The following is a 17,671-nucleotide window of genomic DNA, read 5'->3' on the forward strand; positions in this document are numbered from 1 at the left end:
ACCAGTTCCGAGCATTCTACCGGCTACTCCGAATTAGGTTTTCCTAATTCGTAAGGTAAATACCGGAGTAGTATAGACCAACTTAAGACCTTCTTCAGAGGCACCTTTAAATAGCATTATGCGGGTCACTCTGTAATTGGGCGCATGCCTGTTGAGGGCCCAAAACAAGAGAGGGATAAAATTAAAATTAAAAAATAAAACTATGAATAAATGCAATTTTACAGACTAAAGACTAAAATTCAAAGTACACCGTCTTGCTTATTGACTTTGAGAGGTTGTACCCTGTATATACAACATGTATGTACAAGAACAAAAGCGCCATCTGGCGACCACGACCGTTGGTTAAGTTTGACATCTTGTCTTTAATGGCGGCCACGAAAGCATCGCTCCGTAAATGTTTGTGTTATTTAATGCAGTCGGTAGTAATCTTTGCATTTCTTTATCTGTATCTGTGTTTTGTGAGTTTCAATCTTGGATTTTGATTTAACCATAATGCAGATTCATGTGTTTGATACCTTTTGTTTGTAATTGTGTTCATTTTTGGTGTAATGTTTGTTAAATTTTTGTTTATGTCTCGATTACATGGTCTTGGCTCCAACTTAAATTTATACATTTTTGATCATTCTTTTAAACACATGAAACATGATGTGTGTCTAACATTTTCGCCTTGTAGAGACGGTCCCGGGGGTGGTAAAAACTGTAACCAAATGAGTTACTACACTCAATACCTGGGCTGATCCCGACAGTCAATTGTAGGGTCGAAACCCCGAACGAGGGGCGAGTTATCTATCTCGGGGGCGAGATTCTGATAATAAAACTCTTCGGTTTAGAATCTATGTGTCATATGAGTTGCGATTCACTGATTTCCACATATTTTGTCGTAACATTGAATTGCCTTACAAGCTCATGCAAGTTGCCATCCCGCTCCTTAACAGAAGGGTCTTATTGCACCAAAGATGAATCACATCCTATGTATTTCACCCTTCCCACATCTTGGTACCTGCTTAAGATGGTCCATTGTTCTAAAAACTTGTTTTTAACTCGAAGCTTACATGCAACATATTTTGTTGTTATAATTTTATGTTATGCATTCATATCATACAATTAATTTTACTACACAATTTAATATGCATTTGTTTTTTTATAAGATATTTTTTCTCAGCCTATTTTTATTCAGTGAACCATTTTCAAAGTTTATTCTTGCAATGTAATTTATTTCGACTTAAATTTCCTAGTATTCACATAATATGAGCAATAATTATTAAACAAACTTCACAATTTCAGTGTTTTATTTTACGTTCCTTCCCTACTGTACTTCAGGTGATAGCGTTGTTCAGCATCCAAGACCATGGGTCCAGCATCCATGGCCAATTGCCAAAATTTGACCTTACACCCTGGCCCATATTGCCTAAATTTGACCCCTGGCCATCAACCGAAATATTTAGGCACTGAAAGACATGTGGAGAGGAGTTATAAAGTTCTGGTAGGTAAATCCCTGGGAGACTGGAGGGTTATGGAAAATCTTCAAGTGATTTCCAGAACCTTTTAAGTGTTTAGAACCTAAATTTCACTGTTGTTGCAGTTTTTCGTATTATCCAAACAACACTTGACATTTGCAAAATTGCAAAGTTTACTATACAGAAGCTCTATTTGCTGCTGTAGCTAGAATGGTCAGCAAAACTACGAAAACAGCTACCTAGAAACTACAACTGCTCTGGAAAGCACTAATTAAGGCTTTGGGAGATTTTTAGTACGTGAACAGCCTAGAAACGTGCAAAAATCCAGAAAGGTAAAATGTAACGACCTGGAAAGGTTTCAGAATGTGCTGAACAGGTCTCGCGAGAAGCATGGAGATGAGGAAATCTCCAAAGCTCAGAAATAGTAGGCTTTTAGAAAGCTGTGTGGAGACCACGGACTCTCCCAAAAGCTCTGGGAAAATAGCCGAAGAATCACAAAAATTCGAATTTTCGAGAATCCAGAATACCATATTACTAAAATCTGAATGGCTGTTAAAATAAGCAATTAAAACAAAAACAAGAAACCTGAAAAAGAAGCTTAAAAGGTGACAACGCGTTTGTTTATTACAGTTATTTATGAGTTTTTGTTTCAGATTGTTGTTTTGCAAGTGCAACTAATGAACATCAAAAATAATCGAACAATTCCCAAAAAACAAAGTCATCTGAAGCATTTTAATTTTTAAGATTCTGAAGGATCTGATGAGTCAGAAAATTTGAAGGACCGTCAAAGGATTTAAAGAAACTAAAGAATCTCCAGTTCTGAAGATAGTATCAAATCAAGACGCCATAAATGTCAATAGCGGATTGGTCACCGGCGTAAGGAGCGAACCAATGAACGCGAATGTAACTAATTCTTTCTATCACTATGAAACATAATAGGTACGCTGATTCAAGATTTCTTTAGAAAGTTTATTGTGTGCTAAATAAACAAATTGAATTGTGTTTAGTCTGAATCTTAATATTGATGTCGAAGTGATAAATAACGAAATTCACGCTGGTCTTATCAATATGGCTGCAAGTAAGTGATAAATATGGCATTGTTTTGTTATAAACTAAGTTTATCGAATAGTTCCTGTAAACAATAATTAGCACGTATTAAATAACAGTACACGAAAAAAACGTCCGATTTTGGAAGACGAGCTTATGTCACATGATAAACGTCAAAAACAGCTGTTTCATCAATGACAGAAAACAGCTGTTCACTTTGACGTTTTTTGAGGACCTGAGCACTGGGGCATAAAATACCAAATACCTTATATATACCATGAAAGGGGTGAACTCAGACACCAAAATAAAATTCCCTACAATGCTATCGGTTGACGTTTGATATTGATACGTCAGTGGTTATTCAGTTGACATGACAATGTATGATACGAACTTGTATTTATTATTTGCACTTATTTATCCGTTGCTTTAGTAGTGTCTTAAATAACTAACAGAACCGCAAAATGGCTTATCAAACTCTCAAGCAGGAGTACCTGAATATGCCCCCGGTTACGAGGGCATACACGACTGCCTGTGTCATCACCTCCCTCGCTGTGGTAAGCCGAATATTGTATCCCCTAAACCGTTTTAATTCTCACTTCCAGCAACTCGAACTGACGTCACCATTCCAGCTGTATTTTAATCCGATTTTAATATATAAGGGGCAAATATGGAGGCTGATTACGACGTTTTTGTTCTTCGGCACATTCGGATTTAATTTCTTTTTTAATATGATATTCACGTATAGGTATTGCAGGATGTTGGAGGAGGGCTCGTTTCGAAATCGCACCTCTGACTTTGTCACAATGTTCCTGTTCGGTGGAGGTTTAATGATTGTATCCTTTTTTATGCTCGGTACATGCTGTGGGACAATGTCAATGGAACACCCAGTATATGAATTATTTTGTTGCAATGTGTTAAAACATTTTAGTGTCTGTTGGAACAGGTCAGGTAGAAAAGTTATTGGATCTGACTTCATTTTTTTAATTGGAACACCCTTTATATTTTAATCTGCAAAGATAGCATATTAAATTCTCATTTCACAAATATAACACACCATGGTTGATATTCTAAAGGATTTAAAAATATTCAAAAAGTAAAAATAAATCTAAAACAGATTCAAATTTTTTTTAAATCTTTGGAATTTTTGAAAGGAGAGAATCTTTCTAGATTCAAATATACAGGGTGTTCTATTTAATAAAATGAGTATTGAATATATACAGTGTGTCACAATTAAAGTATGCCAGTTTGAATGGTAGAGGCAGACACCCTGTATAGCTTGAATAATTATTAATAAAACCATAGTAAAGAAACAGTTTTAAGCAAAGATGTTCTCCTTAACGAATTGAAGGCTATTGGGTTCTCAGTAAATTTACTGTTCTTGGGTCAAGCCTTTACAATAATGCTGGTGTATATATGGTCACGAAGAAATCCGTTTTTCCGGATGAATTTCTTCGGTCTAGTTAATTTTCAAGTAAGTGGCGAGATCGTTCGTCCGACCACTTAACCTGTAACTTTCAGGCCCCCTACCTACCGTGGGCCCTTCTATCATTTTCGGTACTATTAGGAAACACAGTGTATATAGATTTAATAGGCATCGTCGTCGGGCACATTTACTATTTTATCGAGGACGTTTTTCCAAACCAAAGAGGAGGTTTCAGAATTCTAAAGACGCCAACGATATTGTAGGTAGATACGTCGACTTGTGGTTTGCTGTAAGCGGGTTTTTGTAGAAAAACAATTTTTGATAATCACACGGATGATCCGGACTATGTCCCGTTGCCGGAGGAACGCCCCGGTGGCTTCGATTGGGGACAAAACAGGCAGGACGAGAACCAGGCCCCGCCACAACAAGAAGACCGTCAGTAATTACAATTGTGATGAATAGAAAAACACATACATACCCATAAAATTGTACAAATAGCGAACTTTGTAATATACCCCCTCCGTAATTGATGAACTATATTTTTGAGATTATTTTTGTTTTAAATGTTTGTATTATAATTATTATTAATACTACAATTGTATAATGTTCTGTAATAAACAATTTTTAGTCATTGCAGATTATTTTAATAGTATTGAAAGGTCTCCAGTATACAGGGTGATTGCAGATTAACGCAGTTGAAATAGAAAATGGCCATTAAAAGATTTGTACTGTATTTTTGTTTTACATGTTTGTATTATAATTATTATTAATACTACAATTGTATAATGTTCTGTAATAAACAATTGTTAGTCATTGCAGATTATTTTAATAGTATTGAAAGGTCTCCAGTATACAGGGTGATTGCAGATTAACGCAGTTGAAATAGAAAATGGCCATTAAAAGATTTGTTACTGTACATCTGACTATATTATAAAAGCGTATTATTATTATTATTACTATATAGAGACTAAGAGACAGTGTGGTCATCGGTAGTGTTATTTTCTATTGATAGTTGGGAGATCCGCCATGTTTTGGCCAAATACACCGGATTGGTAGAAATTAACCCGGCAACTAGGGTGATGTATATTTAACTTGCTAGACACAATTGCGACCATAGTAAAATCTACTATTTGGCTGAACCAATCAGATAAATGATTTATTAGAAAAAAAAACATGGCCGACATGAAGCATCATGTTATGGCCTCGGTCACACTGTATACAGTCACTGTAGGAGGTTGAGGTTCAATTGGCGATACGTTAGTCACAGCCATAATGTACTGAGTTCGCCACTGCCACAGTTGTCAAGAAGAAGTAACGACTTTTGGCATTTAAATTTGAAACGACTTTCTTGAAGAAATGAACCAACGAAAACCGTTACGTTTTTTACAGTTATTTAGTAAAGGTCGTAATAATGGCTATAGTAAGCATGCACTTATACTTTATTTACAGAAGAGCTGCAAGATTTGTTGGAAGAATCGGCTTACAATCCTGCACCACAAGTTATCATAACAAAACCCAAAGGTAATAGCAACGTAAATATTGACTGAAAGACTAATTACATTGAATTGTAGCAATAAAGGCCAAAGTCTCCAATGTAGCTCCAAAACGAAGCATTTATTTACCTGCAAGACTGACTGTAAAACCACCCGAACAGAGTATGTGCCTTTGTTTGACACTCCGAATTAATTCAGAGTGGTGGAAGGGTATGTTTCATGCAAACTTTTGTAGGTAAGCTGCCGAGTAGACTACCACAACCGAAACAGCCCGACGAGAAAGCGGCACGTAAAAAATTGTTTGTGTCCGGCAAAAAAGAGATTGTTAAGCAAGGATTCAAGGTGAAAACCATCTCAAAATTACGCAGGAATCCCTCACTGAACGATTCATCACCTCTCATTGACATAAGCTCAGTAGAGAATAGGCTTCCCGCTCATTTGGAATTTAAAAAATCGAGAGAACGAAAGCGTACCACTCCCTCACAAGCCTCCTACACCTGCGGTAATCAGACAAACGAGCTCAGCAAAATATCGTCCGCCGGTGAAAGGGAATTCGTCGAGCTCGAGCAAAAATATGAAGTAAACAACAAAAGGAGTACGAAGAGGAACAAAATTAATGCCATAATAAAAACTGACTCTGAGGCCTTCGATAGGCTCAAGTCCAAATTCGACTCGCTACAAATGGAATTTGACGATTACGCCTCTAAGCACGAGGAGAACATGAAGGAGATCGCGAAGCTGTTGGGTGTAGGGCAAGACGCGACCGTCGCCAAGCAAGTGACCTTTGCTACCGAAGATGAAGGTCTGGAAAAGGCGATCACGATGTATAATTCGATTAGGAAAAATTGCAATAGCATTTTACGAACGCCCAAAGGGAACAGGTCCTGTTTGCAAACGCCGAAAAGCGAGAAGAAAGTTAAGGATGCCCTATCGATTAAGTTGCAGAAGCAATGCTTAATGTTGCAAGATACTCCTCGGAAGTAAGGGATAGTAAAAATGTATTTGTTTATAAACTTTATTAGTGTTTTACTTTTGTGTGGACCGTTTGAAAATAAAAGATGTATATTTTTCTCTACTTTTTGACATAGTGTCATAGTATAGTCCATCAGGGAATTAAGAGAGAAATTAAATTTGGTGAGGTGGTAGAGAAATGTCCCCGCTCGAAGGGAGGGGAGTGAAAACCATGCACCGCCTCATCATTTGGGGTGTAACACCCTTGATGTACATCGGGGAGAAAAAATGTTTAAACAAAACTTGTAGAGCGTTAAATTATGCACATTTCAATATCTATTCATTTTTTTGTCTGTGACCAATAGGTTCTGAGATATTACGCTTCAATGCGTGGGGTTATTTAACAATTTCTTCGTCTTCGTGTCACCGTGTATATTAAAATCTAGTGACTTTCATTTCCTTATGTTCGTGCTTTAGTTACTTGTACGTCTACGTTCTTGACTTTTGACAGCTGTCATTTCAAAAAATTGCAAAATACAAACGAGAACTTATTAAATTAAACAAAAAGCCCCATTTTAACTTAAATGGTGCTTACCAAAGAATATCGAATATGCATGCCAATAACCGTGGAAGAAGTAAGCCAGCCTCCTTAAGAAATCCGCCACTTAACCGCAAATTTTTCCAGTACCAAATCGGTCAGTTATACATGATCGCCCGGCACAGTTTGGAGCAGTCCGGAAACGGGGAAGGAATCGAAGTGGTCGAAAACAGCGAGTGCGTCGATCCGAAGCACGGCAAGGGGAGGTTTACTGAGAAACGAATACACCTATCAAGGTATACTCTACTCAATTCAAATAATAGCAACTAAACGTCGTGTCATAACAGCCGCTTGCCCTACTGGATTCAGGCGATGATCCCGAAAATCTTCTACGTCACCGAAAAGGCGTGGAATTACTATCCGTTTACCATAACCGAGTATACCGTAGGTATTTCGTCGAGTTATCCCTTTGCTTACTGGCTCTTTTAGTGTTCGTTTCTACCAAGATTTAACATATCCATTCAGACGACTTACGAGAATAATAACGGATGTACGGATAATGTAAGCTTGGGTGAGGTCAAAGGCTTATTTATTGTTTCTGTTCTCGCAGTCCTTAAATTTAACACCCGAAGAATTGGCAGAGAGAAGCGTGGAGCGGTTAGATATCGCCTATGACGAAGTGACCCCGAAACATTACAAGGAGGAAGAGGATTTGAGGTTTTTTCAGTCGAAAAAGACACACCGGGGTCCGCTGGTTGAAGGGTGGCAGGATAGTTACACTCCCATCATGTGCTCATATAAAATTGTGAGGGCGTCCTTCGAGGTCTGGGGTTTGCAAACAAGAGTGGAGGATTTTGTACAGTCGGTAGGTTCATTTGGTGTGGTGGTGGCGGTGGTGGTTTCTAGTCCTTAGCCTTTGTATTGAAATTTGTATTGAAAAAAGGCTTTCCCCCTTAAAGGGAGTATTTTCCAAGAACTATTTATGTGTACAAAAGAAAATAAGTCATGGCATAATAAGAAACTCGGAATTGTGCAGTGTGCGCATGCGCACACCTAAAGAAAGCCATATGTTTCCCTCTCTAGAAGAATCTTTACGTAAAATTTAAAAAAAATTCATAAATAAGAAAGTTGACATTGCGCAGTCTGCGCATGCGCGCGTCTGATTTTTAAAATCATTGGTTAAAATTTTTAAGAAATATCTCAAGAAATAAGAAAGTTATCATTGCGCATGCGCACATTAATTGTCAAGATTTTTCTTGGTTGAGGTTTCTGCACTTTCTGTTCGTATGTTTGTCTGTCTGTGTGTACAGTTGGCGGTTTAGGTTCCTTTGTCTGTGTGTTCTATCCTTCTACCCATCTTTCTGTACGGCTATCCACCTATCCACACTTTCTAACATCGAAATCACCGCTTCGATCCACACAAGGATTAACCATTGTAAATTCACCTTGCAGTGCGTAAGGGAGGTTCTACTTTTGGGTCATCGGCAGGCGTTTGCCTGGATCGACGACTGGATTGAGATGAGCCACGAAGACGTGAGGCAGTACGAGGGGAAGCTTCAAGTGCAGACTAATCAATTAGTGCAGCAAAGTGCACCGAGTGCACTTCAAGTTAGTTTACAGACGGCAGCTTGTGGTGATTTCGACGCAATTTCCGACGGATGTTCAATAGGCAGCACCCCATCCATTACACCTAACTCACCAAAGTCGCCGGCGAAAAAGGGTTACTTCTCGTGGTTTTAAGAACGCAATTTCCTAGCTGTTTATCGTCCTATTTATTTTACTTTAGTGAAATCTGTAGACTGTTCGGGTTGTGTTCCTTAGATTTTTATTTTGTATCGTAATAAAATGTATTATGTTACATGGTGTTTGTACTTAACGCGCATACTGTATACTGTGTACATAAATGTATTTGGTCTTATCATGAAATAAAAGTGAGGATCTATTTCAATTTTTGGGAGAGTTGAAGCACTGAGGGGTTCTCTACCAAACTCAAAGAGAGTATATTGTCCTGTGTCTTAGGCATGTCATTCGCGTATAGAAAAAAAGAGTGGCGACGTGAGCAAAATTCGTTGGGGTAGTCTAGACGTATTATTTTACGCAACCCATTTGCAATGTGTTTGTTTACATATTAAAAAATGTAGTTCTCGCGGTAAACAGATGGGCGAAGGTTGACCTTACGTGGGATCTTGTTATATCCCTTTCCAGACCCATCTACCTTTTTCCAAGATCTCGGATCTAGGCGACACCTAGAAAGCACTCGAAATCGCCTTGCTGATCAGAAGACACCAAACACCTTTGGGAAGGAACTGGAACGTTGTAGGAAATCCCTCCCAGGGGTCTGAAATGGATGAAAAATACTGGAATGGTACTAAAGTTACGTCTACTGCTCTCTCTCTCGCTCTCGCTCTCTCTCTCTCTCTCTCTCTCTCTCTCTCTCTCTCTTTCTCTCTCTCTCTCTCTCTCTCTCTGTGTCTAACCTTTCCTGCTTTCTTCTATACTTTCACGTATCCTCTAATGCTGTACCCATATTGCCTTCTCCTGCTCTCACTCCTTCTTTATCCTATTCCTGCAATGTGCTGCCCTGTTTTTCTCCCATGTATTCTTTCTTTCCTGTAATGTTTTCCCTCCCGTCATGTACCTTTCACTATCTGTTCTCCCTTGCTTTTTCTTTCTTCTGCCGGCCCCTATTTTCTACTATTCTCTCCCCTACTTTCCTGCTCTCTTCCTTCTTCTGCTCTCGATTGTCTCTAATGCTTTATACTGCCATTGACTGTCTTCTCCTGTACTATCTTGTCCTCTCTCGCCCTCCATAGCACTCTTCCTCTTTCTTTTAGCATCTCTCTTGTCCCCTTCTGCTCTATCCTGTTTCCTTCTGACCACTCCTGTACTCTCATATTTTTTGTGTATTCTCTAACTAGCTCTTTCTATCTTGTCATTTCATACTCTTTAAACCCTTTTCTTTAGGTACGTTGTCCTATCTTTTACCGCTCTGTGCAGATCACTGGAATTATTCAAGTTAATGAGAGGGCAGTAGAATTTCTCTACTGCAGGGGCACTGTGTGTCGTAAGCGGCGACTAATTAATGAAGTAGAGGTTTCCGTGAATGTATTTTAAATTTTCTTTATGGCTATAATGCCCATTGGTGGACACCAAATATATTTTAAGCAGTTCGCAGGTTTTTTTTTGAAAGTTGCTGAATGTATAAGGTACCAATAAGTAACAAATTATGTGTAAGTATAACCGTTTTCAATTACTGAAAGTTTGATTGATAAAACGTGTAGCCATTTTGTAATAAATTAGTATTTAGGAGAAACTTTAAATGACTTACAATCCTTCTAACCGTATTAGTAGTCAAAGCTCAAGCTTTTTTTTATAAATTATAACTGATATACCCCCAATAAAAATGTCTTGAAACTTTTATGATGAGACCGTGGAACGTGAGTACCCTCGATCGAGAAACTTTTGATAAGCTTACAGATGCTTGCAGCTCAACTTTATCATGAGCGTTTTGTATTTACAATTCATCCAAAATCGCCCGTATACATCGCGTGTTCAATTTAAGTTTCTGAAGTGCTTATTTAGGAGGCATACATAATATTGATACACCGCTCTATAGCAATTAATTTATTCTAACTTCTAGAAGTTTGGTGTGGGAATGGAGCCAGATGAAAATGTTGCCGCTCAAATTTTGTCATTTCACCCCTAACTGTCTTAATAGCTTCTAAGGGTTGCAGCACTTCCATCTTGCAGTTCGCGTATTAGTATAAATAGTCGTATTCTCGGTGGAGAAAACAGAATATCAACTTCTGGGTGATTCTAGGTCAATAATACGAACAAAGGAAAACTGAATGAACGTATAAAAATGCAAAATAGGATTGGAAAAAGTTTGATCTGGGGCTTATTAGCTATAAATAGCACAATTTTTTTCAGTAAAAACAAACCGCTGGGAATGGGCGAGAAACAGCACTAATTTTCTTATAGAATGTGGCCTGTAGAATCCATAATTTCAAACAGTTCCAAGATTCGGCTACTAGTTCAAAAGTTACAGCCCTTTGAATTTTCTTTCGAAATTGGTCCATAAATTTTGATTGAGAAGTCCGATCGAAAAAGTACGAATTGTTTTGGATTCTACGCACCAAAATTAATAAGAAAAAGTATTTTCCCGAGAAATTTTGGTGCAGTCGATTTTTAGTAAAAAAGGAAGGTTATACACTGCCTTTTTTTGATCCCCGAAGAAAAAATTGTCTCAGATCGACCCGGAAAAAAAATTTTCTTATAGAATGTGGCCCGTAGAATCCATAATTTCAAATAGTTCCAAGATTGGGCTACTAGTTCAAAAGTTACAGCCCTTTGAATTTTTTTTTGAAATTGGTTTCTAGTCCATAACTTTTGATTGACAAGTCTGATCCAAAAAGTACGAATTGTTTTAGATTCTACGCACCAAAATTAATAAGAAAAAGTGTTTTCCCGAGAAATTTTGGTGCAGTAGATTTTTGGTAAAAAAGGAAGGTTATACACTGCCTTTTTTTGAGCCCCGAAAAAAAATTGTCTCAAATTGACCCGGAAAAAAATGTTCTTATAGAATGTGGCCTGTAGAATCCATAATTTCAAATAGTTCCAAGATTTGGCTACTAGTTCAAAAGTTACAGCTCTTTAAATTTTCTATCGAAATTGGTTTCTAGTCCATAACTTTTGATTGAGAAGTCCGATTGAAAATGTACAAATTGTTTTGGATTCTACGCACCAAAATTAATAAGAAAAAGTGTTTTCCCGAGAAATTTTGGTGCAGTCGATTTTTGCTAAAAAAGGAAGATATTACACTGCCTTTTTTTGAGCCCCCAAGAAAAAATTCTCAGATCGACCCGGAAAAAAAATTTTCTTATAGAATGTGGCCTGTAGAATCCATAATTTCAAACAGTTCCAAGATTGGGCTACTAGTTCAAAAGTTACATCCCTTTGAATTTTCTTTTGACATTGGTTTATGGGGAGGAGGCTCTTACACATAAACATTTAAAAGCCCGCCTGACATACATACATTCAAAATCCTCCGACACTCCGTTCTGCATATATTTGCACTGAAAGCTTTGACATCATCACTAGATATGTCTCGTCCTGACGTTTCACTTGCCCTTTATGAGTACACTATTCCGGCAATCCACTTTTGAGATATAAGGGAATATATTCTATCACGAAAGGGAGGCAAGGAGGACTATGGTTGGTAGAAATTAATTCCTTTCGGTGAGATCTTTCATTAGAGTACCATGAAAGATAAAATCAGGTCCACTACCCCCCCCCGTAATCAAATGTTACTGGATTACCGGAAGGGAAAATTTTGACTACATTGTGGGAATTTTCAGTTGAAAATGTAGTTGACTCCACCATCTGTAAGATCTTGTCCGGGGCTACCACATTCCCTTTTGTCGGTACCCACTTCCGACGTTCCGTTCACCCGCAATTCGCATGTTAGTGGATTTTACTAAGAATCTTTCCGACGACATCAACCTGAAAACAATCGGACCAAAACTGTAGAAGAAGATAGGAAAAAACTGAAAAATCTGCAGGTTAGTATAACGCCATCGGGGATGGCGCCGACACCATATCATGCAGCCCCGTCTCTACAGTTGTTAATTACACTGCCTCGGTAGGTACATGTACATACTCCTTATCTTTCTACAAGCATTCTTCTACGGACCCGCATCTGCTGCCAGCCAGCCAGCCAGCCACACATTACAAATAAATTTGGAAAAATTGGCTAAAAGGTGACTATTGAAATGCACACTCTCTCAATCGTAGGCCTACTCCTCTGCATTTTTCGTAACAGTTCGATGACCCCCCCCCCCTCCTCCCGGCCACCTACTGATCTCGAAAAGGTGTCGCGCAACGGGAAGGTTTGGCTAAAAAATGCAGATCCCTATCAAATGGTGCAGGCCTAAGCTTTTCCGAAGAATTGAACTGCGCGAAAGGGGAAGGTTTGGCATTACACCCCCAATTTTATTGGAAGTACGTGTGGTGATTACCAATCGTTTGAGTCTAGTCAGGAAGAAGATACTCTTTTTGTGGGGGTATGAAATGAATTTTATAAGGGTTGATTACAACCGTTCATTCCGTCGGTAGGATAATTACTAATCTTTCGGGTTCTGTGAGCAATTGGAACCCTGTTTATTGAGGGTAGCAGGGCTGTAGAGTGATTTTATTTGGGGAGGGTGCAAATCGTCAGGAAGTAGTTCGTATTTGACTGAACTCTCCGGCACCACTGGTTGTTTGGGGGTGTTCTGCATTTGGCTGCTGTATTCTGGCCTCAGGTTTGGGTGCCAAATATTTTAGTTTAGATTTAAATTCATTGATGCGAAGATTTAACCCCAATAGGTCTTAAAATTGTGTAGGTTTTTTTAATGCTTAAAGCTTTCAAAGAAGGGGAGACTCTTCTCCCTCGTAGAACTTCGAACAATCGAAATATTTTGCCGTTTAGGAACCAGTTACTGTAAAGCACTCCCTTACTGAAATGTCAGACTAGGGGCACTTACCGGCAGTAAAAAGTCACCGAAGACGTGGGTGGATGGAGCGCGTAATTTTAAATTGGCCACAAAGAAAAATATTTTGAGTGGGTCCTTTTTCTAAGCGTAAATTAAATTAGGGAAGATAAATAAGTGACACACGGCACTGGTTTTTCCAAACGTTCGCCTTCTATTTTGTAGATAAGGGTGACCAATACGGCGTACGCATTATCGCCACGCAGGTGTTTATCCGAATACCGACGTAATTAAATCGTTTCGCCATTCGGGTTTGAATTGAGTGCATCTTTCGTTCCTCAACAGCGAATTGTATCTGAAGTGGTAGGCCTATTAATGATAGGGTGAGTTTTTACTTGTGTATTACTTAAGGGCTACAGTAATTAAATGCACTAAAACAAAGGATCAAAACTATTGATCAGAAGGTCCGATTAATCCTCTGAGAGGATCCAAAATTTAATATTGCAACCTTGTTGCAGTGGATTTGGTTCTTTTAATCCTACTAACGTAACGAATCGCTTTGCAAAATGTGGTAAAGATTCTGCGGAATGGTACAGAATTTTGATTTCGTACACGTAAAGACCCAAAAAAGTAACTATTGATCATACAGTTATACTAAAAGCCTATGGCGAGTGCAAAGATGACTCAATACTTTCTTCTTGCTTACTTCGCTTATCGGGCCATATGTTGCAATTAGTCAACTGCACCTGTGAATGTAACTGAAGATAGCAGTTCTTTCTAGAAAATATTCATTATGCTTTTTGGTATTAATGATTGCCTATCGTAGGTGCATGACCCCTAACCGCTGTAAACCTAGTACTTTTTGTGACTGTATTTTTGCACCACTCCCATTTTGTAAATTCTAGGTACATGAACATACAAATTATACTCCTAGCTGTTTAGGATTTACCTACATTTATTTTACATCCTTTCGGGGATCAAATAATTTTGACTTTCGACTAATAATCCCACTAGATTTAACCCTGATTCGTTTTATTGTTCCAGATCACAAATGAACAGAAACATGTGACAACGTGGCACTGGTTTTTCCGAGCGTTCGTCTTCTATCGCTTAATACAAATGCTATTCGGCCATTCGCGCATTAGACACGAAATTGTGGAGTGTCGTTCGTTCTTTCAACTCCGTTACAAGGTGAGTTTTTTTCTTTTTAATTAAGCCATTAATATTTAATCTGTCATTGTACATAAATGTACCACTAAAAGATCACTAGTAAAGTTCCACTTTTCTCAAGTCAATGAGTCAACCCTCTAAAAGGACCCAAAACTCATTTTCAGTAGATGCTCTTTTGCGCTGTTAACATTCAGGTACCTTAACGTATATAATGCATTATGGCCAAAAATGGCAAAAACTCTTTGGATTGGTACAGAATTTTGATTTCGTGTAGTATGACGTAAGGATTCAAAAATGTAGTTATTGTAATAGATTTACAGGTTTCCGATAACTTTAAGGTGACTCAATACGTCTGCAATATCTTTCATTAAATTCCAACTGTACCTACATATTGTTGTCAGATTTTGCAAGGCTTGCAAAAGCAATTTTATCAATTGGTAAAATTTTCGATGAAAGCATGAAGCCTCTGCATTTCGGGGTTGCAGCCCCTGGTGTTTTATTACATATTTCGATTCCTTGGTCAATTTTAGTGTAACTTTATGTATTACACGTGATATCTAAAATGAGTCGTTTAGCCACAATTCGTTATTTTTTTCAAAAAGTTGATGTCCAGTAAAAATTGAATATCGCAGGTTAAATGAAATCACTTCGTCACTGTTCAAAATTTCAATCAAAGGTAACTTGATTTTTTTAAATGGAACTACCAAGTTTTTTTATTGCGTGAAACGTCGGATTTTATTACCTTAACCTATTTTTTTTTGTAATTCAACAATTTCTAATAATTCACAGCGTTTTTCGATTTTCAAAGCCTTTCAGTAACCAGTAGGCCGTTAAAAATTATAAGCACCAATTCAAACGATAAAAAATTTATCCGAAACAAAAGAAAACACTTGTTTTTCATAGCTCATTTTAATAAAATCATGAATTTTGCATTTAAAACAATTTGAATAGTAAGCCACGAAAGCCATATTCGAAAATATTAAAATAAAATGAAATAACACCTGTCAGTTTAGTTCATTGTCATTTACAATTATGTTGTTGATTGTTGATTAATTAGGTTAATTTGTTAGAAAAATGGAATTTGAATAACATATTTTAAACGGTGCTCTTGACTATGCATTTTTAATTACTCGATTTTTTACTCATACTACAAAATGTTCTGGTGCACATCGTAAAAGAAATGTGGTTTCAGCATGATGGTGCCCTACCTCATTTTCATATAAACGTTGTTAAAGATTGGTGTTTCTCTAAAAAAAAGATATTGAAAAAACAAATTTGGGGGGCCTAACTTCACGATTTTAGCCCCGCAACATTAAAATAATGAAACGTGAAATAGTTCCTTCGTTTGCACATTTAGGCACACTTCGATTTTTCGTTTGCACATTTCTCTGAAAAGAGATATTGAAAAACTAATGTTGGAGATGCCAACTTCACGATTTTGGCCACTCAACATTAAATTAATTGAACGCTATATACTTCATTTGTTTGCAATTTGTTTTGCAGGCACACCTCGATTTTTCGTTTGCGTATTTCCCTAAAAAAAGATTCAGAAAAAATAAAAATTTATGGGATACCTTTACGATTTTAGGCCCCCAACATTAAAATAATGGAGCGCTTATATTTCATTAGTTTTTGACTTCGTTTGCCTATGTAAGCACAAATTTTTCCTTTACATAATTTTAGGTCCTAACCTTAAAATAGAACTGTATATTATACTTTATTCGATTTCACCTCCCTAAAAAAGAAATTAAGAAAATAAGTAGGAGAGGGTACATTCCCATTTTTATCGCATGTCACTAAATGAATTTGCACTGATAGATTTTAGTTTGTCTATTTCGGAAACGGGGGTTTGATTTCTGTTAGACCATTTCCGATATCACGTTTATTCATCTTCATGACAATATTTATTTTATTAATTTTTGCAAATTTATTTGTATAAATGTAGCTTTTAACCTCACTTTGACCGGCTGGCAGGCTGGTCACTTTCGGTTGACAAATATTGACCAAAATTTAATCAATTAATCCCTTGACTATTGTCTGCCTATTGCTAAAAACAGAATTGGAAGATTCGAAACCGTTAGTGAGTTATCGTGTGCACAGACGGACGAACCCACAGAAATTTTGATTTTTCTGGTTTTTGTTTTTTTGTTTTGTTTTATTTGGAGTAAATTTTTGATATAGTTCAATTTTTACCAGCCTACTAATTACGGAGAGGCTTTGAAAATCGAAAAACACTGTAGATTATTAGAAATTGTTGCATTACAAAAAGTATGCAAAAGATAAACATTGACATGCTATAATAAAGAGAGCTTGAGTTACATTAAAAAAAAATCAAGTTGCCTTTGATTGCAATTTTGAAAATTGACGGACACAACAACAATTGCAATTTTGTGGAAAATATGTTTAGGTTGTAGCCTTCAATATGCTCCGACAATGAATTTTAAATTAGTGCGTTAATAAACCCACAATCTTCCATGAATACCCTGTATATATTTATATAAGCGAGGGTACAAAAGCCATTGAAAGATTCGTCAAAATTTCAAAGGATTAGGATTAGTCCTGATCCTGATAACTAAATCTGTTCTCTTTTCAGTTGCCTGCCCATTGCCCAACCCGATCGCCAGCTTTCCTTTTCGCTGAAGCGGTTGTCCATCCTCATTGGGAGGGAGCGATTAAAAACTTGGCCAGGTGAGCGTATAGTTAATTATTATATACAAGACGATAAAGGGATATTTTTACCATTGAGTGAAAGTTGTGAATTAACTTGCACAAGATGGTTAGTTTTCCTTTGTCATTGTGTACCTATAATACAAAAGTTTATTCTGAATTTAATCTAGACGTCAAAAATAGCAAGCTTAGGTTCTGCCGTCACGGTATTCTCCATAGAAACAGCATTGTATTATGCTGTGAACTTCATTTTCTTTTGTGCTCCGCGTCGCATTTGAAATAAGAATGACAGATGTCATTAGAATGCACAAGCATATGTTTCACTTTATCTATACGCGTGCGGTTAAAAAGATTACTTTAACTATTCTTACTGCTAAAGAGAGATTTCATAATGCCAATTTAACATCTGCTATAAAATAAATAAGTGTAATTTATCAAAACGTGCCACATAAAAT

General features: G+C 37.3%; 4 protein-coding genes across 4 annotated transcripts in view; all 4 read left to right on the forward strand.

The window, feature by feature from the left end:
- The window catches only part of LOC116177573 (broad-complex core protein), a 312,257-nt gene that overhangs the window by 115,507 nt on the left and 179,079 nt on the right, over positions 1–17,671 (forward strand). The window lies entirely within an intron of this gene.
- LOC116177578 (derlin-2) lies at positions 2,839–4,560 on the forward strand. The gene is made up of 5 exons (XM_031496590.1): positions 2,839–3,058; positions 3,107–3,337; positions 3,853–3,975; positions 4,023–4,186; positions 4,235–4,560. The coding sequence occupies exons 1-5, from the start codon at positions 2,966–2,968 to the stop codon at positions 4,368–4,370; spliced, it is 747 nt and encodes a 248-aa protein (XP_031352450.1). The 5' UTR covers positions 2,839–2,965; the 3' UTR covers positions 4,371–4,560.
- LOC116177575 lies at positions 5,192–6,489 on the forward strand. The gene is made up of 4 exons (XM_031496586.1): positions 5,192–5,329; positions 5,377–5,448; positions 5,499–5,582; positions 5,656–6,489. The coding sequence occupies exons 1-4, from the start codon at positions 5,284–5,286 to the stop codon at positions 6,402–6,404; spliced, it is 951 nt and encodes a 316-aa protein (XP_031352446.1). The 5' UTR covers positions 5,192–5,283; the 3' UTR covers positions 6,405–6,489.
- On the forward strand, positions 6,866–8,857 carry LOC116177577 (cytoplasmic phosphatidylinositol transfer protein 1). Its single transcript, XM_031496589.1, has 6 exons — positions 6,866–7,006; positions 7,057–7,205; positions 7,257–7,353; positions 7,399–7,470; positions 7,520–7,774; positions 8,362–8,857. The coding sequence occupies exons 1-6, from the start codon at positions 6,956–6,958 to the stop codon at positions 8,647–8,649; spliced, it is 912 nt and encodes a 303-aa protein (XP_031352449.1). The 5' UTR covers positions 6,866–6,955; the 3' UTR covers positions 8,650–8,857.

Source organism: Photinus pyralis, unplaced genomic scaffold (genome assembly GCF_008802855.1).
Source record: "Photinus pyralis isolate 1611_PpyrPB1 unplaced genomic scaffold, Ppyr1.3 Ppyr1.4_LG8, whole genome shotgun sequence".
Lineage (NCBI taxonomy): Eukaryota > Metazoa > Arthropoda > Insecta > Coleoptera > Lampyridae > Photinus > Photinus pyralis.

What these genes read in the sequence shown, in the direction of transcription:
- LOC116177578 (XM_031496590.1), top strand. Translation starts at nt 2,966, where the DNA reads ATGGCTTATCAAACTCTCAAGCAGGAGTACCTGAATATGCCCCCGGTT. An exon ending in TCGGTGGAGGTTTAATGATT is followed by an intron (nt 3,338 to 3,852) that starts GTATCCTTTTTT and finishes AACGAATTGAAG; the next exon opens with GCTATTGGGTTCTCAGTAAA. An exon ending in CTAAAGACGCCAACGATATT is followed by an intron (nt 4,187 to 4,234) that starts GTAGGTAGATAC and finishes GGGTTTTTGTAG; the next exon opens with AAAAACAATTTTTGATAATC.
- LOC116177575 (XM_031496586.1), top strand. Translation starts at nt 5,284, where the DNA reads ATGAACCAACGAAAACCGTTACGTTTTTTACAGTTATTTAGTAAAG. An exon ending in TTTACAGTTATTTAGTAAAG is followed by an intron (nt 5,330 to 5,376) that starts GTCGTAATAATG and finishes CTTTATTTACAG; the next exon opens with AAGAGCTGCAAGATTTGTTG. An exon ending in TGTAAAACCACCCGAACAGA is followed by an intron (nt 5,583 to 5,655) that starts GTATGTGCCTTT and finishes AAACTTTTGTAG; the next exon opens with GTAAGCTGCCGAGTAGACTA.
- LOC116177577 (XM_031496589.1), top strand. Translation starts at nt 6,956, where the DNA reads ATGGTGCTTACCAAAGAATATCGAATATGCATGCCAATAACCGTGGAA. An exon ending in TTACCATAACCGAGTATACC is followed by an intron (nt 7,354 to 7,398) that starts GTAGGTATTTCG and finishes TGGCTCTTTTAG; the next exon opens with TGTTCGTTTCTACCAAGATT. An exon ending in TGGAGGATTTTGTACAGTCG is followed by an intron (nt 7,775 to 8,361) that starts GTAGGTTCATTT and finishes TTCACCTTGCAG; the next exon opens with TGCGTAAGGGAGGTTCTACT.